General features: G+C 37.1%; 1 protein-coding gene across 3 annotated transcripts in view; it reads left to right on the forward strand.

The window, feature by feature from the left end:
• The window catches only part of RABGAP1 (RAB GTPase activating protein 1), a 217,344-nt gene that overhangs the window by 39,748 nt on the left and 150,282 nt on the right, over positions 1–27,314 (forward strand). For 2 of the 3 annotated variants that reach the window (XM_036748848.1, XM_036748847.1), the window contains exons 3-4: positions 19,116–19,344; positions 24,075–24,279. In XM_036748848.1, the coding sequence (XP_036604743.1) occupies positions 19,116–19,344; positions 24,075–24,279 (434 nt within the window). Of the gene's footprint in view, positions 1–1,112; positions 1,132–19,115; positions 19,345–24,074; positions 24,280–27,314 lie in introns of those variants that run through there. The other variant, XM_036748849.1, reaches the window with a different exon arrangement.

A 27,314-nucleotide genomic window follows, 5' to 3' on the forward strand; every position in this document is an offset into this window, starting at 1 on the left:
TTCTATTTTACATTTTGTAATGCTTTTTATATCTTCTTTGGCCCTAAATTCTTCCCTTATCGATAAATCTGACAGATAAACTATTCCATGCTCTCTTAATTGGTTTATGGTATCACCCTTTATGTATAAATCGTGTACCCATTTTGACCTTATCTTGGTATACAGTGTGAGATGTTGGTCTGTTTCTAGTTTCTGCCATACTGTTTTCCAGTTTTCCCAGTTGTTTTTGTCAAATAATGAGTTTTTGTTCCAAAAACTTGGATCTTTGGGTTTATCATATGCTAGATGACCATGGTCATTTGCTATAATGTAATTTGTACCTAATATATTCCACTGATCCTACCACTCTGTTTCTTAGCCAGTACCAGATTGTTTCAATAATTGTTGCTTCATAGTACAGTTTGAGATCTGGTATAGCTAGACCACCTTCTTTCGCATTTTTTTCATTGATTGCCTTGATATCCTTGAGCTTTTGTTCTTCCAGATGAATTTTGTTATTTTTTCTAGTTCTATAAAATAATTTCTTGGTAATTTGGCTGGTATGGCTCTACATAAATAAATTAATTTAGGTAAAATTGTCATTTTTATTATATTGGCTTGTCCTAACCATGAGCAATTAATATTTTTCCAATTGTTTAGATCTGACTTTATTTGTGTGAAAAGTGTTTTATAGTTGTGTTTATATAATTCCTGGGTTTCTCTTGGCAGGTAGACTCCCAAGTACTTTATATTGTTTGCAGTTATTTTAAGAGAAATTTCCCTATCTCTTGATGCTAGACTTTGTTAGTAATATATAGACATGCTGATGATTTATGTGGGTTTATTTTGTATTCTACAACTTTGCTATAGTTAATAATTTCAAGTAGATTTTTAGTTGATTGTCTAGGATTTTCTATCATATTTTCATATCATACTCTATCATATTTTCCTATCATAGCAAGGAATGTTAGTTTTGTTTCTCCATAGTCTATTCTAATTCCTTTAATTTCTTTTTCTTATTTTATAGCTAACTTTTCTAGTACAATATTGAATAATAGTGATGATAATGGGCATCCTTGCTTCACCCAACCTTGTATTGGGAAGGTGTCTAGCTTATCCCCATTACAGATTAATGCTTCCTGATGGTTTTAGGTAAATATTACTTATCATTTTAAGGTAAGATCCATTTATTCTTATGCTCTCTAATGTTTTTAATAGGAATGGGTGCTCTATTTTGTCAAAGACTCTTTCTGTATCATTTGTGATAATCATATGATTTGATTTGACATCAGATGATCATGTAATTGGTTTTGTTATTGATATAGTCAATTATAGTGATAGTTTTCCTAATATTGGACCAGCCTGCATTCCTGGTATAAATCCCACCTGGTCATAGTGTAGGATCCTTATGATATATTGCTGTGATCTCTTTGCTTTTATTTTATTTAAAATTTTTGCATCAATATTCATTATTGAAATTGGTCTATAATTTTATTTCTGGTTTGGGTATCAGCAGTTTGTGTCATAAGGGGAATTTAATAGGACTCCTTCTCCTATTTTTCCAAATAGTTTATGTAGTATTGAGATTGATGTTCTTTAAATGTTTAGAAGAATTTGCTTGTGAATCCATCTAGCCCTGAGAATTTTCTCTTAGCAAGTTCACTGAAGGCTTGCTCAGTTTCTTTTTCTAAGTTTGAGCTATTTAATTATTTTATTTCTTCTGTTAAATTTGGGTAATTTATATTTTTGTAGATATTCGTCCATTTCATTTAGATTGTCAGATTTATTGGTACATAATTGGGCAAAAAAGCTCCTCTAACAGTTGTCTTAATTTCCTCTTCATTGTGGTGAATTCACCCCTTTCATTTTTGATATGAGTAATTTGATTTTCTTCTTTTATAAATCAAATTAACCAATAATTTATCTATTTTATTGTTGTTGTTTTTTTCATAAAACCAGCTTCTAGTTTTATTTATTAGTTCAATAGTTTTCTTTCAGTTTTATTAATCTCTCCTTTGATTTTCAAGATTTCCAATTTGTTGTTTAGTTGGGGTTTTTTAATTTGTTCTTTTTTCTAGTTTTTTTAGCTTCATGTCCAATTCATTGATCTGCTCCTTAAGTACCACATTGGCTGCATCTCATAAATTTTGGTATGCTGTCTCATTGTTGTCATTTTCTTTAATGAAATTATCAGTGGGTTTTTATGATTTCTTCTTTAGCCCATTTGTTTTTAGCATTAGATTATTTAATTTCCAATTAATTTTTAATCTCTTTTCCATTGTCCATTATTGAATGCAATTTTTATTGCATTATAATCTGAAAAGTATGTATTTACCAGTTCTGCTTTTCTGCATTTGGTTGTGAGGTTTTTATGTATGAATACATGGTCAGTTTTTGTGTAGGTGGCATGTACTGTGGAGAAAAAGATATATTCCTTTCTATTTCCATTCAGTTTTCTTCAGAGATCTATCATATCTAACTTTTCCAGAATTTTTATTTACCTCCTTAACTTCTTTCTTGTTTATTTTGTGGTTAGATTTATCCAGTTCTGAGAGGGGAAAGTTGAGGTCCTCCTGTAATATAGTTCTATTATCTCTTTCCTCCTGTAACTTATTCAGCTTCTCCTTCAGAAATTTAGATGCTATATCATTTGGTACATATATGTTTAGTATTGATATGACTTCATTGTCTATGGTATCTTTTGGCAAGATAGTTTCCTTCTTTATCTCTTTTAATTAGATCTATTTTTGCTTTTGCTTTGTCTGAGGTTATGATTGCTACCCCTGCTTTCTTTGATTCAGCTAAAGCATAATAGATTCTGCTCTTGCACCTTACCTTTACCCTGTGTGTATCTCTCTGCTTGAAATATGTTTCTTGTAAACAACATGTTGAAGAATTCTGTTTTTTGATCCATTCTGCTATCCCCTTCCATTTTATGGATGAGTTCATCACATTCACATTTATAATTATGATCACTAACTGTGTATTTCCCTCCATGCTATTTTTTGCTTATTTATCCCCCTCTATCTCTTAGACCTCACCCTTTCCCTCCTCACAAGTGTTTTACTTCTTATCACTACCTTCCCCAATGTACCTTCCCTTTTATCAGTCTCCCTTCCCCCTTCTATTATACCCATTCCTTTTTACTTTTTTATAGGGTGAGATAGACTTCTGTACGTAGCTGAGTGTTTATGTTGTACCCTCTTTGAGCCAGTTTTGATGAGAGTAAGATTTAAGCTTTGCCAACCATCCCCCATCTTGCTCTCCATCATAATAACTCTTTCATGCCTCTTTTATATACAGTAATTTACCTCGTTCAGTTTCCCCCCTCTTCCTTTGTCCAGTGCAATTTTTTTCTCTCAAGAGAAGAAGAAGAAATTCTCTAAATTTGTTTTTTAGGGTATCATTCCATCAAAGTCACCTTATATCCTTTGTCTTATATACTCCTAACTGCTTTATAGTAATAAAGTTGTTAAGAGTTACAAATATTATGTTCCTCTATAGATATATAAACAGTTTAAACTTACTGAATTTTTTATTTTTTCTCTTTCTTGTTTCTTTTTTACCTTTTCATGTTTCCCTTGAGTCCTGTATTTAGAGGTCAGATTTTTTTATTCTGCTCTGCTCTTTTAATTAGAAATGCTTCAAAGTCCTCAACTTTGTCAAATGTCTATATTTTCCCTGAAAAGTTATATTCACTTTTGTTGGTTAGGTGATTTTGGTTGTAATCCTAACTCATTTTCCTTCCAGTATATCATATTCCAAGACTTCTAGTTCTTTAATATGGAAGGTGCCAGTCCTGTGTAATTCTAACTGAAACTCTGTGATATTTCATGTTTTTTCTTTTTTGGTGCTTACAGTACTTTCTCCTTGATCTGTGAGCTCTGGAATTTGGTTATGATGTTCCTGGAAGATTTCATTTTGGGATCTCTTTCAGGCAGTGATTGGTAAATTCTTTTAATTTTTCTATTTTGCCCTCTGGTTCTAATATATCAGGGCAGTTTTCTCTGAGAATATCTTGAAAATGTTGTCCAGGCTTTTTTTTTTATTTTTTGGGATCATGCCTTTCAGGTAGTCTAATAATTCTTATATTATCTCTTCTGGATCTATTTTCTAGGTCAATTTTTTTTGTTTATTTGTTTGTTTTTTGTTTTTGCCCCAAATATTTTTATTTTTTTTTCATTTTTTTTATTTTCTAATTTAATTTATTTAATATATATATAGTTTTCAGCATTGATTTTCACAAGAGTTTGAATTACAAATTTTCTCCCCATTTCTACCATCCCCCCACTCCAAGATGGCATATATTCTGGTTGCACTGTTCCCCAGTCAGCCCTCGCTTCTGTCACCCCACTCCCCTCCCATCCCCTTTACCCTTACTTTCTTGTAGGGCAAGATAAATTTCTATGCCCCATTGCCTGTGTATTTTATTTTCTAGTTGCATGCAAAAAAATTTTTTTTTTGTTTTTGAACATCTGTTTTTAAAACTTTGAGTTCCAAATTCTCTCCCCTTTCCCTTCACACCCACCCTCCCTAAGAAGGCAAGCAATTCAACATAGGCCACATGTGTATAACCCTTCCACAATACTCATGTTGTGAAAGACTAACTATATTTTGCTCCTTCCTAACCAATCCCCCTTTATCCAATTTTCTCCCTTGACCCTGTCCCTTTTCGAAAGTGTTTGTTTTTGATTACCTCCTCCCCCAACTGTCCTCCCTTCTATCATTCCCCCCTTTTTTATCTTCTTCCTCCTTCTTTCCTGTGGGGTAAGATACCCAATTGAGTGTGTATGGTATTCCCTCCTCAGGTCAAATCTGATGAGAGCAAGATTCAGTTATTCCCCCTCACCTGCCTTCTCTTCTCTTCCTACAGAACTGCTTCCTCTTGCCACTTTTATGCAAGATAATTTACCCCATTCTATCTCTCCCTTTCTCCCTCTTTCAATATATTCCTCTCTCATCCCTTAATTTGATTTTATTTCTTTTAGATATCATCCCTTCATCTTCAACTTACCCTGTGGCCCCCCCCCCTCTATATATATGCATATACATATATACATACGTAGACACACACATATACATATATATACATACATACATGTATATATGTATGTGTGTATATATGCATATTCCCTTCAGCTACCCTAATACTGATGAATCATACACATCATCTTTCCATGTAGGAATGTAAATAAAACAGTTCAACTTTAGTAAGTCCCTTGCAATTTCTTTTTCTTGATTACCTTTTCATGCTTCTCTTGATTCTTGTGTTTGAAAGTCAGATTTTCTATTCAGCTCTGGAACCTTGAAAGTTCTCTATTTTATTGAAAGTCCATATTTTGCCTTGGAACATGACACTTGGTTTTGCTGGATAGGTGATTCTTGGTTTTAATCCTAGCTCCATTGACCTCCGGAATATCGTATTCCAAGGCTTGAATCTCTTAATGTAGAAGCTGCTTGATCTTGGGTTATTCTGATTGTTTCCACAATGCTCAAATTGTTTCTTTCTGGCTCCATGCAATATTTTCTCCTTGATCTGGGAGCTCTGGAATTTGGCGACAATATTCCCAGGAGATTTCTTTTTGGGATCTATTTGAGGAGGCAATCGGTGGATTCTTTCAATTTCTATTTTGCCCTGTGGCTCTAGAATGTCAGGGTAGTTCTCCTTGATAATTTCTTGAAAGATGGTATCTAGGCTCTTTTTTTGATCATAGCTTTCAGGTAGTCCAATAATTTTTAAATTATCTCTCCTGGATCTATTTTCCAGGTCAGTGGTTTTTCCAATGAGATAGTTGACATTGTCTTCCACTTTTTCATTCCTTTGGTTCTGTTTTATAATATGTTGATTTCTCATCAAGTCACTAGCTTCCACTTGCTCTAATCTAATTTTTAAGGTAGTATTTTCTTCAGTGGTCTTTTGGACCTCCTTTTCCATTTGGCTAATTCTGCCTTTCAAGGCATTCTTCTCCTCATTGGCTTTCTGGAGCTCTTTTGCCATTTGAGTTAGTCTGTTTTTTAAGGTTGTTTTCTTCAGTGTATTTTTCAGTATTTTTTTGGGTCTCCTTTAGCAAGTCATTGACTTGTTTTTCATGGTTTTCTCGCATCCTTCTCATTTCTCTTCCCAATTTTTCCTCTACTTCTCTAACTTGCTTTTCCAAATCCTTTTTGAGCTCTTCCATGGCCTGGGACCAGTTCATGTTTTTCTTGGAGGCTTTTGTTGTAGGCTCTTTGCCTTTGTTGATTTCTTGTGGCTGTATGTTTTGGTCTTCATTGTCACCGAAGAAAGATTCCAAAGTCTAAGACTGAATGTGGGTGCGTTTTTGCTGCCTGGCCATGTTCCCAGCCAACTTACTTGACCCTTGAGTTTTTCAGCAGGGTATGACTGCTTGTAGAGTGAAGAGTACTATGTTCCAAGCTTGGGGGGATGCACTGTTGATTTCAGAGCTATTACAGCCAGCTCTGCCACACCAGCACTCTTCCTTCCCCAAGAACCCCCAACCTGGACTGGACTTGGGTCCACAGCAGGCTCTGCACTCCTGCTCTGATCTGCCACTTAATTCCTCCCACCCGGTGGGCCTAGGTCCAGAAGCAACTGCAGCTGTAGCTCTGTAGCTGCCCCACCTCCGCTGCCCCTGAGGCGGTGGCCTAACTGGGAACTCCTTCCACTCCCCTCAGCTTTTCCCACTAACCTTCTCTGTTGTCTTTGGTGTTTGTGGGTTGAGAAGTCTGGTAACTGCCACAGCTCACTGGTTCAGGGCGCTAGGGCCCGCTCCGCCTGGCTCCTGCTGTGGTTGGTCCGCGCCACCCACGCTGGGCTCTGCTCCGCTCCATTCCCAGCTCCATGTGCGAAGGACCTCACTCAGAGACCATCCAGGCTGTCCTGGGCTGGAGCCCTGCTTTCCTCTGCTATTTTGTGGGTTCTGCAGTTCTAGAATTCGTTCAGAGCCATTTTTTATAGGTTTTTGGAGGGACTCAGCGGGGAGCTCACGCTAGTCCCTGCTTTCCAGCCATCATCTTGGCTCCACCCCCGCAATTGTTTTTCCAATGAGAAATTCCACTTTTTCATCTTTTTTTTACTTTTTTGATTTTGTTTCATCTTATCTTGTTGTCTCATGGAGTTATTAGTTACCACTTGTTCAGTTCTAATTTCTAAGGAATAACTTTTCAGTGAGCATTTTTTAGGGAGTTATTTTCCTCGTATTTAGGGAGTTGTTTCCCTTATATATCTTTCCCCTTGCTATTGACTCTTTTTTCATGATTCTCTTGTATTACTCTCATACGTTTTCCCAATTTTTCTTCCACTTTTATAATTTGCTGTTTTAAAGTCCTTTTTAATCTCTTCCAGGATTTCTTTTTGGGCCTGTGCTTAGCTCCTTGCTCTCTCTGGAGGGTAGGCTTCCTTTCTGGCTGGTTCTGAGGTGTGGGGCCTCCTTATTTGCCTCCTCTGGTGTTAGGGTTTAGCTGCTGGCCTGTTTCAGGAATGGGACCTTGTTGCTGGGTTACTATGGTAACAGAGGCTTTCTGGTGGCTGGCCTTGGAAGAGTAATTTTGTTGCTAATTTGCCCAAGACGTGTGGGTCTGCTGCAGGTTTACTGTGGAAACAACATGTCTCAGCTGGTAGGCCCCAGGGGCGAGGTCTCATTGTTGGCCAGCCATGGGGTCAAGGCCTTACTGGTGGTTTGTGCTAGAGGTAGGGTTGCTGGGGTGGGGTTTGATGAGCTTTACAAACTGCTCACTTGCCTAGGGGATTGCTGGCTTGCAGGAGAGTGGGCTCCTCCCTGGTGGATTGCCCCAGGCTTGGAGCCTTGCTGTAGGCCCCCTGCTGTGAACCTGGCTGCGGCTGCTCTTGGACCTCATTTTATTCCCACCCCAATGAGACAGACTTTTACTGCTGGTCTGGTAAGCTGCTTTCCTTCTCCTAGATCAATTCTGAGGCAGTTTTCTCAGTATTTGGAGGGGAATTTGGGAGGGCTTTAGAAGGTTCCTTCCTCACTCTGCCATCTTGGCACCAGTATTTCCAAAGGGTTTTCAGATGAGAATTGGAGAAAAGAGAACTTTGTACCAAATGACCTCAGTTTTTTCAGTGAAATGAAGAGGCAAATTACTCAATAAAGAGTGTAGGGGAAGGAAGTGTGAGGGGCTTTAGGAGGTGAGAGATGGCTTGCAATACATTCTGTGTGAATTAACTTGAGGAATGAAAGGACTTCGGCAATGAGGGCCCAGTTAGGGTTGAATAACACGAATATGTAATGTGCCCAGTCAATAGCTCATAAGTAAGCAAGGAAGATACAGGTGGTGAGAGTAATGCAGGATTAGACGTTTTTGTTAAGAGAAAACCAGCAGTAGGACAACAGTCAAGGGATTTGAGAATAGAATACAATGTAGAATTGAAATGGCTATCTTTTCGGTTTAGGTTGAGAGGACAGTGAAGTCAGAGAAAAGGTAATATCCTGAGAAGGTAGTGAGGGGTAAGAACAGATGTAGGAAGTTTCAAGCCCAAGGAGAGAGAATAATGGCGGTGATGATGAGATAGGAGAACGCCAGAGTTTCCGATTAGGGAAGTGAAATGCTTTTGAGGTCTTTTCTGACCCAGAGATTGAATGACAATATATTTATTCCAAGCCTGATAATGGCAAGATCTACATGATTGGAGTACATTATGGAAAGTAAGGAAGTTGAAGAAATGGAGATTATGAAGTTTAAGGGAGCATCTACATAAATATTAACTTTCCAGTATAAGAGTAAGAGTTTGGGAAGAAAGAATATGGTTAGCCAGATGCGGAATTCCTTATTTAAAGAGGTCCCTGAGGGCTGATATACTACAGCTAACGTTATTTTAATTGGGTGGAAAATTTTATTTGTTATGAACTTCAACAAAGTAAAGTTTGTTGAGTGAGGCAGCAAAAGGAGAGTCTAGAAATAATAATGGGGAGAAAAGAATATTCCGGCTCCCCTTCCATGACCATTACTGCAAGGGATATAAGAAAAGGTATAGCCTGTGGAAGAAAGGATGTACGAGGTACAGCATCATCAGAGGAGAGTCAGGTCCTTGTCAGGGCTAATGGATGAAAACAGTGCCTTAGATGTGATCTTTTTGTCCTCGTTGCATACCAATGAGGTAAGGAAATGGTTCAGTATTTTGTAGTTGAGATACATCACAGAAACAAAGAAATTTAGTGATTTAAACAAAAGCACATAGCAATGAATGAATAGAATTGGGAATAACATCTTCCACTGGCTGACTCTAATCTTCAAAATTGGTATATGAACTTTCTTTGTCTGTATGAAGTATTTTAGGTATTTGCTTCATGACTACACTAGACGTATTTATTTTTTTCTTGATGACTCAGCTTTAAATTTGTTTTGTGGCTAAAGAAATTACTCAATTTGAACCTTTTCCTGTTGTGTTATTACTGTGGTCTGATCTAGGGAATGAGAACTGAGGCATTTTGAGAAACCAGTTTTCTTCATTTGCTTTAATTATACAGTATAGAATCCAGGTATCCACTGTGTGATTTACCTGATCCTTGGGCTGCAGCTTATCTAAGACTTTTAGAGTTCCCTTTTCTACCTCCCTCACACCAAAGTTTACCTAATTAGCCAAAACACATGACCTCTTAAATTTTGAAAGTAAATTCTCTTAAATTAAATTGCAGAAATTAGAGCTGAGAGCCATTAATAACATTAACCCAGAGTTAGAATTGAGGTATGCCCTGAGAGAGAATAGCCCTCAGAATAATTTAGCACAATGGTGTCAGAGTCAAATGGGGGACCTCTAAATCAGACATAAGGATCCTGAAGTCCACCTATTAACTTAGCAAACCACATATTAATATTGTTTGTATTTTATCATATTTTTATTTTATCTTTTTTTTCAAAAATATTTATCAGATATTTTCTAATAATATTTTTATTTGATTCAGGCTGTACTAGGAAGTATTGTGGCCACATGCCACAATGAAATCTCCCTGGTGGTATCTCCGATTTAGCATATTCAAATTAGATTTATGTCATAAGTCATAGGATTTAGAACTGAGACTTTAGAGAACATCTAGTCTAATCCATTCATTTTGTAAATGAAGTCCAGGGAAAAGGCCAAGTGACTTGTTAAACATGTATTAAGTTAGTGACCTACGAATCAAACTTAGATCTCTGACATAAATCCTTTGTGCTCTTTTCCCTACAACACAGTGCCTCACTTACTTATAGATGATCAGCACTGACCTTATTAGTATACACTTTTGTATTAAAAAAAAAAGTTGAATTAAGCAGTTTGGGGGGCTGCTTTTCTAATACTATTAAAATACATACAATGAGAAAGTCAATAATAGTATCAACAAGTTCATGGTAACCTACTAATGAAAAAATATCTACATTCTTTTGAAATAAATGGAGACAGAAATGAGTATCATTACTCATAAAAAAATGATGAGACTACCCAAATTCTCTTAGAACTTTAGCGCTATTCCAGTTGAATTACCTAAAGCATATTTTAGAACCAGATAATAACAAAATTCATTTGGAAGAGCAAAAGGTCTAAAATCTCATTGGAAATAATGAGAAGAAAATTAGTGAAGAGAGCATAGCATTGCTAGACTTAAAACTATATTACCAAGTAGTTGTCATCAAAATTACTTGGTACTGGTTAAAAACCAGAAAAATTTATCAGTTTGAAATTATGTGAGAAAAGTAAGTTTACAATACCCTTTGATTCAGTGACTTTACTCTTGGTCAAATATTACAAAGATTCCAAAGACAGAAATAAATATTGAATATATACATAGTATTGATAGTAACATTCTTTGTGATAGACAAAGAACTAGAAATAAGACCATGAGCTTTGATTGGGAGATGGCTGAACAAACTATATGGTTAATGGATTTCTGTTGTGTAGTAAAAAATGACAATTGAGAAAATCAGAAAAGTAGGAGAATATTTGTACGAATTGATGTAATGTGAAATAAGCAGCACATGAAGAACAACAGACACATTGACTAAAAACAACAAAAATTTAAAGATCTTTAAAAGAAAACTAAAACAGTAATTAAAAAAAACCAATAACAGTGACAGAGACCTTCCCTCCTTAGAGCAGAGATTCAGAAAACTTAATAGGGGAGCAAACTGTATACATGATCATAGATATATGTATATATCATAGATTTAGAGCTGGGGGGTAAAAAACAGTAAAGGCCACTGAGTCATACCTCATTTTACAGAAGATGGAACAGCCATGGAGTGGTTAGGTGACTTTCTCATGTAGTCAGAAATAATTTATTAAGTGCCAGCTATGTGCCAAGCACATTGCTAAGTGCTGAGAATACAAAGAAAGACAAAAAATAATTCCTGCTCTTAGTGAGCAGTCTAATGGGGCATGTGACATGCTACGTAAAAGCAAGACATAAACAGGATAAATTAGAGATAATCACGAAAGGAAAGGCATTAGCATTAGGGAGAATTTGGAAAGGTTTCTTGTAAAAGGGGAGATTTTACCTGAGACTTGAAGGAAGCCAGGACACAGATGAGGAGAAAGAGAATTCCAGGCATGGGGGACAGACAGTGAAAATTCAGTGACCTCATGCAGGGTGGGAGAATAGGTATCAGCTGGCAGATTTTTCTGTCGCCACCCAATTCTGGATCATAGATCTAGGTTGGACTGAAGAGAGGACCTGCTTCAAGGAATGGCATTCTGAAGTAAGAAGCATGTTATGTACTGAGAGGGGAATAAGTTCAGAAGCAAGCAGCAGGTAGGTGGCCTATCTGTCAGGAGCAAAGTAGGGTCTCAGTTCCAACTTCTAGCTTAGTCTGAAACCTACAAGTCATAACCAGGACAGTAATCCCATATCAAAGGGAATCCTACATTTCTGTCACTCTGAGCCAGCAGAACTTTCCAGCCAGCTGATAATGTCTGAGTTCAGCTGGAGTCCAGTAAAATTCCTAACAGGCAAAGCCACCAACCTATTGCTCAGACCTAAACCCAGGTCAGGAAGTTGCAGAGCTCAGGCCAGGGGGACAGCAATCAAACTTTGCACTGGATCAGTCCATTTTGGGACTACTAGCCTGTGCTGTCCCTGAGACCTTGAGTACCGCCCAAAAGGAGCAACAGAACCAGCTTAGACTTTCCCCCCAGAAGTATACAGAGGTTGGCCCCGACATTAAATCCAAAGTTAGGAAGTAGGCTGTTTTGTACAAACAAAAAAGAAAAAGCTATTATCGTGACAGGAATGCTTAAAACACAAACCCAAAAGAAGAGAATGTTTCCAAAATTTCTACAAGAAAATCCTCACAGTAAAAGATAGTTTGGGCACAAATTCAGCTAGAATTTCTAGAAGATATGAAGCATTTGGTTTTTTTTTTCCTAGAGTTAAAAATGTTTTATAGATGAAAGCACTTAAGGAAAAAATTGTAAAAGAGATTAAAAGCTATGGAAGAAAGAATTGGAAAAAGAAGTTATCATCTTGGAACAAGAGGTACAAAACCTTTCCCAAACAACAAACTTTCTGAAAATCAGAATGGACTAAACAGAAGCCAGTAACATCATTTACAATAAGAAATATTAAAACAAAATAAAAAGACTGAAAAATATTTTTTTAAAATGTGAGGTATCTATTTCATAGCAAAAACAACTGACTGGAAAATGGAAAAAGGAGAGAAAATTTCAGGATCATTGGACCACCTAAAAGCCCTGACCAAGAAAAAGAGCCTAGACCTCATTTCAAGAAAATATTGGTGGGGGGAAAACTGCCCACATATCTTGGAACTAGAGGGCATAGTGGAAATAGAAAGAATCTGCCAGTCACCTTTTGAAAGAAACTCCAAAATGGAAACTCCAAGTAACATCATAGTCAAAATCCAAAGCTTCCATGTCAAAGGAAAAGTGCTGCAAGGAGCCGGAAAGAACAATTGAAGTACTAAGGAGCCATAGTCAGGATCTTAACACACTTTAGCATCTGTAACTATAAAGAAGTGGAGAGTTTGGAAAATTCCCTCTCACAATTGGGGCGCACAAGTAAAAGTCTATGCAAACATTGAGGAAGGGGTGTGGGAGGATGTACAACACTTGAACTTCACTCATCTGTACTGTTCAAAGGAAGAAAAAAATACACACATACATACATACAATTTTGTGCAGAATTATTCCATTTCATTCAGCAAGGAAATAGGAAGGAAAGGAGAAAAGGGAAAAATAAAGGAAGCATAGATTAAGAAAAGAAATGTTCAATAATATTTATAGCAACTATTTTTGATGGCAAATAATTTCAAACTGAGAGGGCAGCCATCATCTGAGGAATGTTAAAACAAGTTATAGTATATAAATGTGATAGAGTACTATTGTGCTGCTAAAAAAATGATAAAAGGAATAGTTTTTGAGAAACTTGGAATGACTTAGTGTAGTGGTAATCAGGGTGGGACATTTTTACTGTTTTTTCTTTTGAAATGCTAAGGCAATCAAGTGCCTTTGATCACTTTTGCTTTTGTTTGAATCCAGCAGGTAAAGTGGGACCTTTTGTTGTCTTTTGTTTTGGAGTGCTTCTCAGCACTGAGGTAATCAAGTACCTTTGAGTCTTCTCTTTCAAATGTAATGGCCAGCAAAGTGGAATTTTTGCTGTTTTTTTTTTGAGTGCTTCTCAGCACTAAGGCGAATACCTTTGATTGAGTCTTACCTTTGTTTCAATCAAGAGTCTTTGATTGAATCGAGAATCTTTGATCACCTCCTTAAGTCACAGGAAGGCCTAGGTCACATGGGTTTGAGTGCATGGTTGTGATGCTCTCTGACCCTGAAAAAGGGTATATATATACTCTGAGGTTAGCATTTTGTTTGGGGCTTTCATTCACTGGAAAGGTGTTGAGTGATCTGACCAGATGAGACTGTGAGTAGCCATCATGGAATGGTCCCCCTCCCTGCATCTTTGAAAACGCAGATGTTGGTGTTTCTCTCTCTCTGGTAACTATGTGTGTTATGGTCAGACAGAAACCTGTCTGTTGATCTGTTTATATTGTCTCTGTTTGTAATTTCTGTTTGTATTTTCTCAGAAGTTCAGGGTGTTGACTTTTTCCCCTGAACTAAGTGAATGATATGTGGTTGATTAAAGTGATATTGTAAACTCCTTAAAGTTGCTTTCCTTAGAAAAGCAGATCAAAGAAACTGTGCTAGCAGCCCTTCCATGTGCTCTTGTTGTTGGTCTTGGTCTTTCACCCCCACAGCAGCTGCTAGCAACATTGTTGTTACACTTAAAAGAAGTGAGGAGAACTAGGAGAACAATTTAAACATTAACAACAACAAAAAATCACACAACTTTGAAAGTCTTAGGAAATCTGATAAGCCTAATAACCAGCTACAATTCTAAAGGACTGCTGATGAAATGTGCTACCAACCTCCTGATATGGAGGTGAAAGAATGCAAAATGAGATGTGTGTGTATATATACTTATTCTCATTTTGAACTTTCACTTCTATGTATACACATTTGTGTATACAAAAAAAGTGTGTATGTCTGTGTGTGTGTATGTGTGTGTGTATATATATATATACACATACATACATACACAAACATATACATGGTGGAAATCTGTTTCACCTGATTATATATGTCACAGGTATTTTGTTTTCTTCCTGGGTTATTTTTTTTGCGGGGGGGGGGGGTGCGGTGCTAGGGGAATTTAGGAGGAGGGAGAGAAAGCAGGTTTTTGCTGGTTCAAAAAAGTTAATTTTTTTTTTAAGGAAAGAAAGGACTATGAAACAGATTGAATACGGAAGGTGAGAAAGAATGAGAATAATACCTAGATTTTGAGGCTAGGTGACTGGGAGGATGAAGGTGCCTTAATTAATAAAAAGAATTAGAAAGAGGGGAGAGTTTAGAGTTCATTTTTGGACATGTTGTGTGTGAGGTGTCTATGGGACATCTAGTTCAAGGTGTGCAGTAGGCAGTTGGAGATGTGAGACTGAAAGTTTAGAGAGTTTTGCCCTGGATAAGTGCTTCTGAGAAACATCAGCGTAGAAATGATAATTGATTCCATGGCAACTGATTAGATAAAATAATATAGAGCATAAGTTCTCAGACTGGGTGATAACACCCCCTGAGGGGTGCTGGAATGATCCAGGGAGCAGTAGAAGCCTTGGGAGCAGTTGGGGGTGTTGAATAAAAATAAGGGGGCTGTGGAAGCATAAAGAAAGAAGAAAAGAAAATTTAGAAAAACCATTTGTGCATGTTTCATCTGTTGTGAAACAGAGCTGAAGTCATAGTGATTACATGTCCAAATAAATACACAAAATGCAAGTTATAACTGATCAATGGTGAAGTCCACAGACAGGTCTTAACAAGCAGGTGTTGGCAGGCAAGCATGTCACACATTGTCAGGAAGTCCAGCATGCATCAGCAGAAATATGTGCATGTTTACTTGTTTACAATATGATACTATATAGTTACACATACCATACAGTTATCAAATAGTACATAGTTATCAATATATACTATATAGTTATCAAAATTTCAGAGTTAGAATTCATGAGTGATTGTTTACAGGAAGGCCCTAGCAGGGGGGAAGGTTACAGGATGACTTGGCTCCTTGCTGTAATATTGTGTTACAATTTCCTTGTTGCTACATTGAGATGGGCTTACTGGCTTTGGAATATTATTGCTACTATATGGAATTGGAATTACTGGTCCTGGGATAGGATTCTCTCGTGTCTAAATAAATGTTATACTTCCTCTGCCTTCTACCTAGAGAATGTCATATACTTCAAGATTCTGAATGATTCAGGCAATGAAGGAGAGAGAGTTTAATGAAGGTGTTTAAGGGCAGGTCTGGAAGTGGCAGTGAAGAACTAGTAGTATTCCAGCTCCCCCACCAGTACCAGAGAGTCAATGATATGAAAGTAAATATAGCCAATACTAAAACAAAAGGTATTGAGGAAACCAGTGGCATTGAGAAGGAGCCATGTCTCAGCAATTGGTAATTATAATTAATTGGTAATTATAGAGCAAGCATTCTAGAGAGCACAATAGAAAAGGTCGGGCAAATCTGGAGCGGGACACCTTTGGGGACTTAGACAGTTGAGTATAGACATTATCATGCAGCAAGTTGACAATGAGTGATGGGAATTGAACATTACATTTTATTATAACTAAAGATCAAAATAGCAGTTTGGATTCATGAGCCCCTTGCTCCATTACTCCCCTCCATCACTTATAGACTATAATTTGGAAAACTATAATATTAGGTGAACTCTTAAGGTCCCTTGTTCTAATGTTCCATGATTTTTTGTAACTTGATGTCATTTTAATTTTCTTTTTACAGTGAAACCTGACCTTTAATTTGACTTTTTTTTTAGGTTTTTCTCATTATTTAAACTGTTAGTACTATTTTTGTCTTGTTTAATAAATAGTCTCTCTGGAAGAACATCTTTGTATTTTGGGACTTGGAGGTTCAGGACAGTTTCTGAATTGCTTCTTCAACTTTAGTTACATCTCTCTTTTTCATAACGCAATATAATAAAAGTCACAAGGATAGGAAATGGATCTATGATTTCATTGGTATGGGGAACTCTTGGTGAGGAACTACCTCCAACCACTGCAGATTAGCACTTTCTCTGCAATATATAGTCTTAGAGAGTTGCCTAGAGCAAAGAGGTTAAGGGACTTGTCCAAGATCACACAATCATTATGTATCAAAGGCAAGACTTGAATCCATCTCTTCTTGGTTCTAAGTTCTTTACCTACAACATCATGGTGCTTGTCATGTAAGAGATAAAACACATCTAAATTTGATCCCCAGTTACTTTTTTTTAAAAAATCATTATTGATTTTTATTTTTAGATCACCTACCTATTTATGCCTGTAATAGCCCTGCTCCTCCCAGAGAGCCAGCCCTTATAATATCAACAGTTTTGCAAAACTAACCAGTAACACATTGAAAAAGCCTGACATCTGTTATTCTACACCTGAAGTCCCCTCACCTCTGCAAGGAGATGCTTGTTTCTTGTGTCTCATTTTTGTATACAAGCTTGGTCATTATAATTTCTTAGCATTCAGTTCAATTGTTTTGTCTTTATTCACTGTGTTTATTGTTTTCCTAGTTCTGCTTCATTTTTGTATCTGTTCGCATGTCTTCCCTTGCTTCTCTGTATTTATTATATTCTTAGGTTTTTACACAGCAGTAATATTCCATTGCAGTTATGTACCAAAATTTGTTTAGTCATTCCTCAGTCAAAAGGCACCTACTTTTCAATTTGCTGGTACAAAAAGTACTGGTATAATAAGCCTTTCTTTTTATCATTGGCCTCCTTGGGAGATGTGTGTATACATACATACATACATACATACATACATACATACCAATTTTCCAAACTGTTTTCCAGAATGGTTTGACCAGTTCACTTCGGTGCCACCAGTACATTAGTGTACCTCTCTTTATACAACCCCTCCAACATTGATTGTTCCCCTCTTTTGTCTTCTTTTCCACAATCAGATTTCATCGCATCAGTCTTTTTACCACTCATAGTCTGAATGTGTCAAAGCTATAGGCACCTGCTCATATAGCAGTAGGTTTCCTCAAAAACACCGAACAACCTTTACTTGAGATAGATACAATAAAATATACAGTGACCCTAATGGAATGCTTTTTTAAGTGATCATAAACTTTTGATAGTTACTTATTTTTCAGAGTATAAGAGGGGACTAAAAATGTTCCATTATGAGTACTTTGTCCTTCTGGGCATATAAAAATATGAAAATGCCAGTAGGCACTAGTTGAGTAAACAATAGGAGGATTCAACCAGCCGGCTTTGGTAGACTGTCACATATCCATTCATATACTTCAAAACCTCAAGAATACATTATTTAATTTCCCACAGCCCCTGTCTGTCTCATTAGACCCTATTAATTAATTGGTATGGCTAGAAATTTATGGTGATACGTATCTTTAGGCTTAGCTAGATAGGTCCTCAAAGGACGTTTTCCTGGACTTGTTTTCAGAGCCTTTCCAGATCGGCATAGGATCTACCAGAGCTTGTACTCCACTGGTGTAGCAACAATGCTACTTGCCACTACTGTGGCTGTGTAAGACCAATAACACCAGCACACAGGAGGTTTGCTAGCACAGGTTCTTTGATCTGCTTTTCTAAAGAAAGCAACTTAAAAGGGGGTTAAAATATCACTTTAATCAACCATATATTATTCACTTAGTTCAGAGGAAAAAGCCAGCACCCTGAACTTCATAGCAAATACAAACAGAAATTACAAGCAGAAATTATAAACAGAGCAAAATAACACAAATCAACAGACAGGCTTCTATCTGTCTGACCATAGCAATACATAAACAGGTACCAGAGAGAGAAGCATCAACATCTGGGTTTTCAAAGCCGGGGGGGGGGGGGGCTCCTTAACAGCTACCCAGAGTCTCCACACCAACACTCTTCCAGTGAGTGAGCCCCAAATGAAATGCTAACCTCAGAGTATATGTACACTTCTTCTGGGTCAGAGCACTTCACACCTCTCAAGGGTTTCACACCTCTTGTGACCTAATTAGCAAAAGGGCCTTTCTACAAAGGCATTCCATTGCCTTAGTGCTGAGAAGCACTCCAAAACAAAAGACAACAAAAAGTCCCACTTTGCTTGCCCTTGCACCTGGTGAAGGCTGGAGATTCCAGGGTTATGGAATCTTCATGCTGTGATTCCCACTAAACTAAAAAGGCTTGGAGTATGATTATTGCTATAGACTCTCTGTAATTAATTCTAGGACTGGCATAGTTAAGTAAGAAGTGACTCATTATCCGAAAAATTGGCCAACAAACCATCACTTTCCTCCTCCCATGTGTTTTTTTTGGGGGGTGGGGCGGCGGGGAGGACAATAACAACAGATGAAACAGATATAAGAAGTTACAGTCTGTTTCCATAAAGGGAGTTCCCATAAATGAAATCACAAGTTTTCAAGTATTGAAGGGGAAGTGTAAGAATTGAGAATGCAGCTGCAGCTCCACCTACTGCCAGTGTTGATTTGTTCTATTTTTTATTAATGAGCAATGAAAAATATCGTTGTATTAAAAGAAAGGCTGATGATTAATTTGAAGCCTAGACCCAGTTTTAATCATTGCTGGTCTTTCTTTTGTCTTTGCTGATTGCATGTGTTTATGACCCTTAGATTGTAGGGAATGGAAGTGAACAGCAGTTGCAGAAAGAGCTAGAGGATGTACTGATGGACCCACCGATGGAAGATGGTGACAAGGAACATATGGAAAGAACGCAGATCGACGGAGAAGGAGATGGACCTCTTGCAAATGAACTCTCCACTTCATCTACTATTAACCCAGTGTCATTAGCAGGACTGCAGAAACCAGAGATGAGCCTGCCAGTGAAACCTGGACAAGGAGGTTAGGAATGTTCCATTGCCTGAGATTCTGTTCTTTGAAAGAGAAAAGCTATCTAAGTTAAGTAAGTTATCTAGTCCAACCCATAGAAAGAAACTGAGGCCCAAAGAATTGATGTTATTTGCTCAGGATCACGTAGAGAGTTAGCCACAAAACCAGAACCCAGGTCCCCCAGGGTGTAGTTGACGCTATTTTCATATTTATATCCACTCTGTTCTTTTCAGAATGGATACAAATACAGTTCCTGCTTTCCAGAAACTTTTATTCTAAGATCTTGATGGATGTAAATGTGCCATCTAAATTTCCTTTTGTCTTTATTTCTTATTGAGTCAGTTCAACAAACAAACCTTTAATAAATGCCTCCTTTGTGCAAAGCAAAGTGCTAGGTACTGAGATTAATTAAAAAAAAATTTCCACCCCCCTCAGGAATTTAAATTCCTTAGGGATACAAAATGTAAATTGATTTAAAAAATGCAATATAATTTGTTTGGGTGGAAAAGGGGAAGAAGTAATAACCAGGTAGATCAGGAAAGACTTCCATTAAAAGGTGACACTAAGCCTTGAAGGAAGCTAAAAATTTTAAGAAGTAGAGGTGAGAAAAAGAATACATTTCAGATGTGGGGGACAGCCCATAGAAGGCATAGGCTGGGGTTGCTGGAACATAGAGTATGTAAAGGAGAGTAATAAGAAATAAGTCTGAAATGGTTAACTAAAGGCAGGTTGTGAAGGCCTAATGAATTTGTATTATATCCTAAACAAAAGAGGGAATCACTATGAATTTGTATTATATCCTAAACAAAAGAGGGAATCACAGAAAGGATATCTAAGCAGGAGAGTGACATCTGACCTGTGGTTTAGACAGTTATTTTGGCAGCTATGTGAAACAGTAATTACCTGATCTTTTCTAGTATCAGTTATCTTTTCCTTTATCTACTTCAGTAATTCAACAGATCCATGATTTTATCTGTGTGGGCATTGATGGCCTCTAGCAATACAATTTTTTAAACCCCCTCCCTAACTTAGAAGATAGTTTCAGGAATTGCTGTGACTAAAATAAATTCATTACCAGGTGGCCAGCTTTCCTAGAACGTAAGTGTTCAAGAGCAGGAGGAATATGAGAAGAAGGTTGGAGGATTGGAGAGAGAAGGTTTGGCTGAGTGCATAGCAAGTAGGAAATTCTTTCCTTTGCGTCCACCTTTATAGAAAGAAGGAAGAGAAAATGAAAGGAGTGGGCAGAGAGTAAGGATAGGAAGGAAAATGGTGTTGTCAGGAGAGGAGGTAGAGAAGCTTAAATCCAAGTTTAATTCCACTCAATAAATATTTAACAAGTGTGTGCTATGTACATTATTGCCCTAGTATCACATCTATTCCTTAAACACTATTTTTTGTTTTGTCTTTTTATCCTCACTACTAAGCACAGTGCATTGCACATTGTAGGTGTTTAATAATAAATGTTTGTTGAATCGAGGAATTCTTGAAGGCTAATTCAAATTAAATCTCTATAGAGCCTTCCCTGATCTCAGTCAGTAGTTGTTTTCCCCATTAGACCTAACATAACTCTTAGTTTTATAACTGTTAGTGTCTTCCTAAACTCCATGCCCTCCCTAGCAATCAAGCACCATGCTTTTCACACAGGCAGTTAAAAACTATCATTTTTTTTTTGGAAAGGGATATGGAAGATGATTAAAACACAATTGCTGACCTAACTAATAGGGAGGTCAAAGAGGAACCATCTATGGGTGAGGGCAGGTAGTTAATGGCAGAGGGGAGGGGTAAGAAAAGTGAATCTTGTTTTGACATAGTTGAAGGAAGATAGAACAGTGATAAAAAGATTCTATGATAGTCCCAGTTTAAGGTGGCCTAGACAAAGAATTTAACTATGGAAATCTGTTAGGTAGGAAAGGAATGTGAAAAGCTTCCTGCAAGAAGGAAAGCACATATATTAGTCATAGGAGACAAGAGTTTCATGTATTCATATCTACTGTGGTAGTTTCCATTTTTGCTGATGAAAAATTATGCATTTAACAAAAATCTGGTTCGTACTACATCCAATCCACAAGCATTTTATAATATCTACTATATACCAGACACTGGGGATACGGAGAAGAAAAAATGAAATAGTTTGTGCTCTCACCTTACATTTTATCATAGAAAATATGTGTATATGTAAAATAAATACATAAATAAAAAATAATTTGATAGAGGAAGGGGAGGAGTTGTATCTTAAGGAATAAGGAAAGATTTCATGTAGAAGGTGGTACTTGATGACCTTTGAAAGAAAGTAGAGGTTTTGAGATGTGAATGTGAGGAGGAAATAGATTCCATAAATAGATGACAGCCTGTGTAAAAGCACAGAAATTTTTTGTGAGTAATAGAAAAAAGGTCAGTTTGAATTAACTGTAGACTACATGAAGGAAAATAATATACAGGGTATCCCAAAAGTCTTAATGCAGTTTTAGGCTTTAAGGTATAATAAGGCTGGAAAAGGAGGTAGGAACAAGTTTGTAAAGGGTTTTGAAAACCAAAGAGAGGAATCTGTATTTGACTCCAACGGTAGTAAGGAACCATTGGAGTTTATTAAATTGAGCATAAAGTTTCTTAAACCTCTGCTTTAGCAAAGTCACTTTGGCAGATGTGTGGAAGGATAGATTTGAGAGGGGGCAGCCATGAGATAGGGAAAATAATTTGGTGGGTGCTGCAATAATATCAGTGAGAGGTGATTAAGGCTTGGAAAAGGGTGTTATCTGTGTGAGTAGAGAAAAGGGGACACATACAAGAGAGGCTGAGACTAGAGGAAGAATCATCAAGATTTGGCAATTATGAGGACATATGGAGTAAGAGACAGGGAACTGAAAGGATTGTCAAAATGGAGAAGCTTGGAACAAGGATAGGTTTGATGGAAATGATAATTAGTTCTATGTTCTACATGTTAGTGTTTGAGATGCCTGTGGTACATCCAGTTCAAAATATCTTGTAGATTAGGGCTGTCCAAAACATGGGCCGTGTGCCCCCATGTGATTCACCTGTGTCCACCACAAGCAAAGAAATTGACAAAAATGCTTTAGTTAAAAGCATTTATGTCACTTTCCACGCCTGTGGTAAACACAGGTGGGCTGCATAAAATCCGCACTTTGGGCCACACTTTGGACATCCCTGTTGTAGATAGTTGATGAGGTGGGACTGGAGTTCAAGAAGGAGATTAGAGCCAGATATTTAGATCTATCAGTCATCAATCAGTCAACAACCATTTAGTAAGCACCTGCTCTATGCCAGGCACTGTAGTGTGCCTGGGGATACAAAAACAACAATGAAACAGTCCCTACTTACAAACATATTCTACTGAGGGATTCAGCGTTTGTGTGTGTGTGCATCCGTACATATGGTATATATTCTGTATTGAATAGATACAAAAATAAATACAAAGTAATTTCAGGAAGAGAGTGCTGGCCACTGGAAGGCTCAGAAGAGTCATCATGTAGAATAGGGCTATCTAACCTTAGGTTTTTATTGAAACAGTAGACAATATATTTTGATTTGCCATTTTAGTGAGAGCTCTGCAGTAGCTTGACTTCAGGTACTACAGCATTTATGTAAATTTCTGTTCTTGTAGGCGGGCTGCATAAATCACCCGCAGACCACGTTTTGGACAGCCCTGATGTAGAAAATGGTGCTGAAGCTAAGTTTTGAAGGAAGTGAGGGATGCTGTGAAGTAGAAACCAGGAGAAAGGGGAGGGCATTCTAAGTATGAGGGAGAGCCAGTGCCAAAGCACAGAGACCAGGCATGGGGTGCCATGTGTGAGAAACAGAAAGAAGGCCAGCTTGTTTGGATCATAGAGGATGGGAAAAGGATTCCTGTACATTGTGACTGGAAAAATGGATTAGGTCCAAGTCATAAAGGCTCTAAAAGCCAAGGGTCATTGGAACAGAGATATTAATTAATCCTATAGTAGCTAATGTGGTTACCAAAAGAAAGTATGTAGAAAGAAAAGAGAAGAGGCTCCAAGAGAGAGCCTCAGCAGTGAATAGACATGACATGGTTGATGAGCCTGCAAAGGACACTGAGATGCGATGGTCAGACACATAGTAGGAAATCTAAGAGAGCACTGTCAAATCCAGAATACGGAAAGTATCCAGGAAGAGAAGATGGTAGACACTATGAAATACTATGGAAAGCTCCAAAAAGATGAGAATTGATAAAAGAGCATCAGATTTGGCATATTATGAAGTACTGATAACTGGGAAGAAATCTGTTTCATTTGAGTAAGGTCCCAAGCCTTATTACAGAGGTATGAGAAGTAAGTGAAGAGAGAGGAAAGTGGAAGGCCAGAAAAAGAGGCAGTATTTTCTAACATATTACTAGTAAAAGGGAGGAAAGATAAAAGTCCTTGTGCTAGGTGCTGAGGAAGATACAATATTTAGATAAGATGAGATCCTGACCTCATGGAGCTTACCGTATTACATTGAATTAATCGAAATACCTTGCTTCAGATTTTAGAATCAGAGTGCAAGTGATAAGCATTTCCTAAAGTAAGTCAATGTTAAAAATTAGTAACTCATGCCAGATGGTATGTTGGCTTCCGTTGGTCTTACTTTCTAAGATTGCATCACATGTTCTCCTTAACATTTAACAGTTTCAGAACCTAAATTTTGCTTATAGATTTTTTTACATTGAATATATTCTGACCAACAAAATGTGAAAATTGACCAGAGACTTATTTCCTTCTTTTGTTCAGATTCTGAAGAGTCCAGTCCTTTTACACCAGTGGCAGATGAGGACAGTGTGGTCTTCAGCAAACTTACTTATTTGGGCTGTGCCTCAGTGAATGCTCCAAGAAGTGAAGTAGAGGCCCTAAGGATGATGTCTATCTTACGAGGCCAGTGCCAGATCTCTCTCAATGTGACACTTTCTGTGCCAAATGTGTCTGAAGGAACTGTAAGGTATAATATTCTTCCTAATCTTATTTTCCCCTAACACTCTAACATAAATCCTCTTCTTTCTTGTTCTAGTATTTCATGCCTTTGCTCAAGTTCAAATTAAAATGCCGCACTATTCCTTCTTTTCTACTTAAGGAATAAGAGGCAAGAGGTCTGTACTTAAAGTCAGGAGACCTGGTTGTGGATTTTGATTCCAACATTAACTCTGTAACCATAGCCAAATCATGGAACCTCTTAAAAACTCGTTTCCTCACTGCAAAATGGGGAGAACAAGATACATAGATCATTCTTCACATGACTATGCTAAAGAAAGATATCACATAAACTTCAAAGTGCAATATAAATGTGAGTCATTGTTATAATACTGTATCTTTATTTTACACTAGGATACCTCAGGGGACAGTTCAAGTCTCAGGTTGAAGGCTTCCCTTAAGATGCACATTGGTGTTTCCCTTCTCTCCTTTTGTAGTTATTAAACATCCTATATAATTAGTTTCTTATATCTCCCTCTTCAAATTTATCTTAACACTTTTCCTGAATATCTTTTACACTTGTCTTACTTTCCTTTGTATCATAATTTTTTATGTTTTGGTCTTTTCCTCATTAAATTTCAAGCAACTTGAGAGCAGGACTTATGTTTTATTTTTGTACCCCTGACTATTAGTACAATGCCCTGTCCATGATTGGTGCTTTATAAATGTTTGGTTGGTTTGTTAATAATTCACATTTATATAGTGCTTTAATGTTTATAAAGCATTTTATTTATAGGTACCCTGTAAGGTAATGTTAATATTAGTAATTATTAAACATCTCTCAAGATTAATCAAATCGGCATACATATTGAACACACTTAATTCCTTTTTTTCTTTTAATACTTGTAATTTGGTTTTCTTCTTTTTTTAATTGAATTAGCCAGTGGTTTATCTGTTTTATTGTTTTTCTTCTCCCATTTCAGTGTCTTAACTGGAGGGCTATTAACTTGGTATTTTTCTAGTTTCTTTAGTTGCATACCCAATGCATCAGTCTGCTCTTTCACTTTTTTATTGGTATAATAAGCTTTAAGAGGTATAGATTTTCTTCTAAGTACTGCTTTGGCTGCATCCTACAAATTTTGGTGTGTTGTCTCATTGTTGTCATTATCTTTAGTGAAATCTTTGTTCCTATGATTCGTTCTTTGATTCACTCATTCTTTATGATTAGGTAATTTATTTTCAAATTAATTTCAAGTTATATTTCAAAAGCCTTTTACTGAGTATAATTTTTATTGCATTATAATCTGAAAAAAGATGCATTTAGTATTTATGCTTTTCTGAATTTGTTTATGAAGCTTTTATGCTCTTAATACCTCTTCAATTCTTATGAAGGTGCTCTGCATAGCTGAGAATAGTTATTCTTCTTTTTGTTCATATTATATTCTCCAGAGGTCTGTCCTATCTAATTTTTCTCAAATTCTATTCATCTCCTTAACTTCTTTCTTGTTTATTTTGTGGTTAGATCGAACTCTCCAGGGGGTAAGTTGAGGTTCCCCACTATTAGGGTTTTGCTGCCTATTTCCTCTTATAACTCATTTTACTTTTCCTTCAAGAATTTGGATACTATTCCATTTAGTGCATATATGTTCAGTATTGATATTAATTCATTGTCTATGGTACCTTTTAGCATAATGTAGTTGCCCTAATTTTCTTTTACTCAAGTCTGTTTTTGCTTTTGCTTTTTCTGAGATCATGATTACTGTGCTTGCCTATTTTATTTCAGATGAAAGTATAATAGATTGTGCTCTAGCCCATTATTTTAACTGCATATATATCTTTCTATTTCAAGTGTGTTTTTTGTAAACAGTATATTGTTTCTAATCCATTCTACTATCCTCTTCCATTTTATGGGTGATTCATCCATTCACATTTACAGTAATGATTGCTAACTGTATATTTCCCTCCATACTATTCTTTTATGCTTATCCTTCTTTTTTTAACTCTGTCCCCTCCTTAAGAGGCTGTTTTGCTTTTGATCACTGCCTCCTTTAATCTACTCATCCTCTTATACCCATCACTATCACCTTTCTCTTAATCTGCTTCCCTTCTACTTCCCTATTGAGAAAGATGAATTTCTATATCCAACTGTGTGTATATGTATATCCTTCTGTCCTTGAATTAGTTCAGATAAGAATGAAGTTCAAGTGTTGACTTTCCCCCCTGCATAAACTCTTTCCCCCTCTGTTGCGTAAATTCTTGCATGCCCTATTTATATGAGATAATTTTCCCCATTTTTCTTTTCCCTTACCCCCTGTCCCAATGTATCCCTCTTCACTCTTTCTTCTTTTGATATCATTCCAGTATAATAGAATAACACTTATGCCCTCTTTCCAAGTAGATTCCCTCTAACAGCCCTAGTGTTGATAAACTTCTGAGGAGTTCACATGCATCATCTTCCTATATAAGAATGTATACAGTTTAATCTTGTTTGGACTTTCATGATTTGTCATTCATTTACCTTTTTATACTTCTTGTGTCTTATGTTAGAATTTAAAATATTATATTCCACCCTAGTCTTTTCATCAGGAGTGCTTGAGAGTTCTCCATTTCATTAAATATCCATTTTTCCCCCTGTAGGATTATACTCAGTTTTTCTGGGTATGTTATTCTTGGTTGTAAACTTAGCTCCTTGTGGGGTGGAGCCAAGATGGCGGCTGGAAGCAGGGACTTGCATAATCTGTCCCCCAAATCCCTCCAAACACCTGTAAAAGTGGCTCTGAACAAATTCTAGAGCTGCAGAGCCCACAAAATAGCAGAAGGAAGCAGGTCTCCAGCCCAGGACGGCCTGAATGGTTGCTGGGAATAGGCTATTGCACAGTGCTGGGAGTGGAACACAGCCCAACGTGGGCTGTGCCAGGACAGACCAGACCGGGAGTCAGCAGGCCAGAACAGGCCTTAGGGCCATGAATCATTGAGTTGTGGCACTTACCAGACTTCTCAACCCCAAAACACCAAAGACCACGGAGCAGGTTAGTGAGTAAACTGCTAGATTGGGTTAGAGAGTGG

Source organism: Trichosurus vulpecula, chromosome 3 (genome assembly GCF_011100635.1).
Source record: "Trichosurus vulpecula isolate mTriVul1 chromosome 3, mTriVul1.pri, whole genome shotgun sequence".
Classification (NCBI taxonomy): domain Eukaryota; kingdom Metazoa; phylum Chordata; class Mammalia; order Diprotodontia; family Phalangeridae; genus Trichosurus; species Trichosurus vulpecula.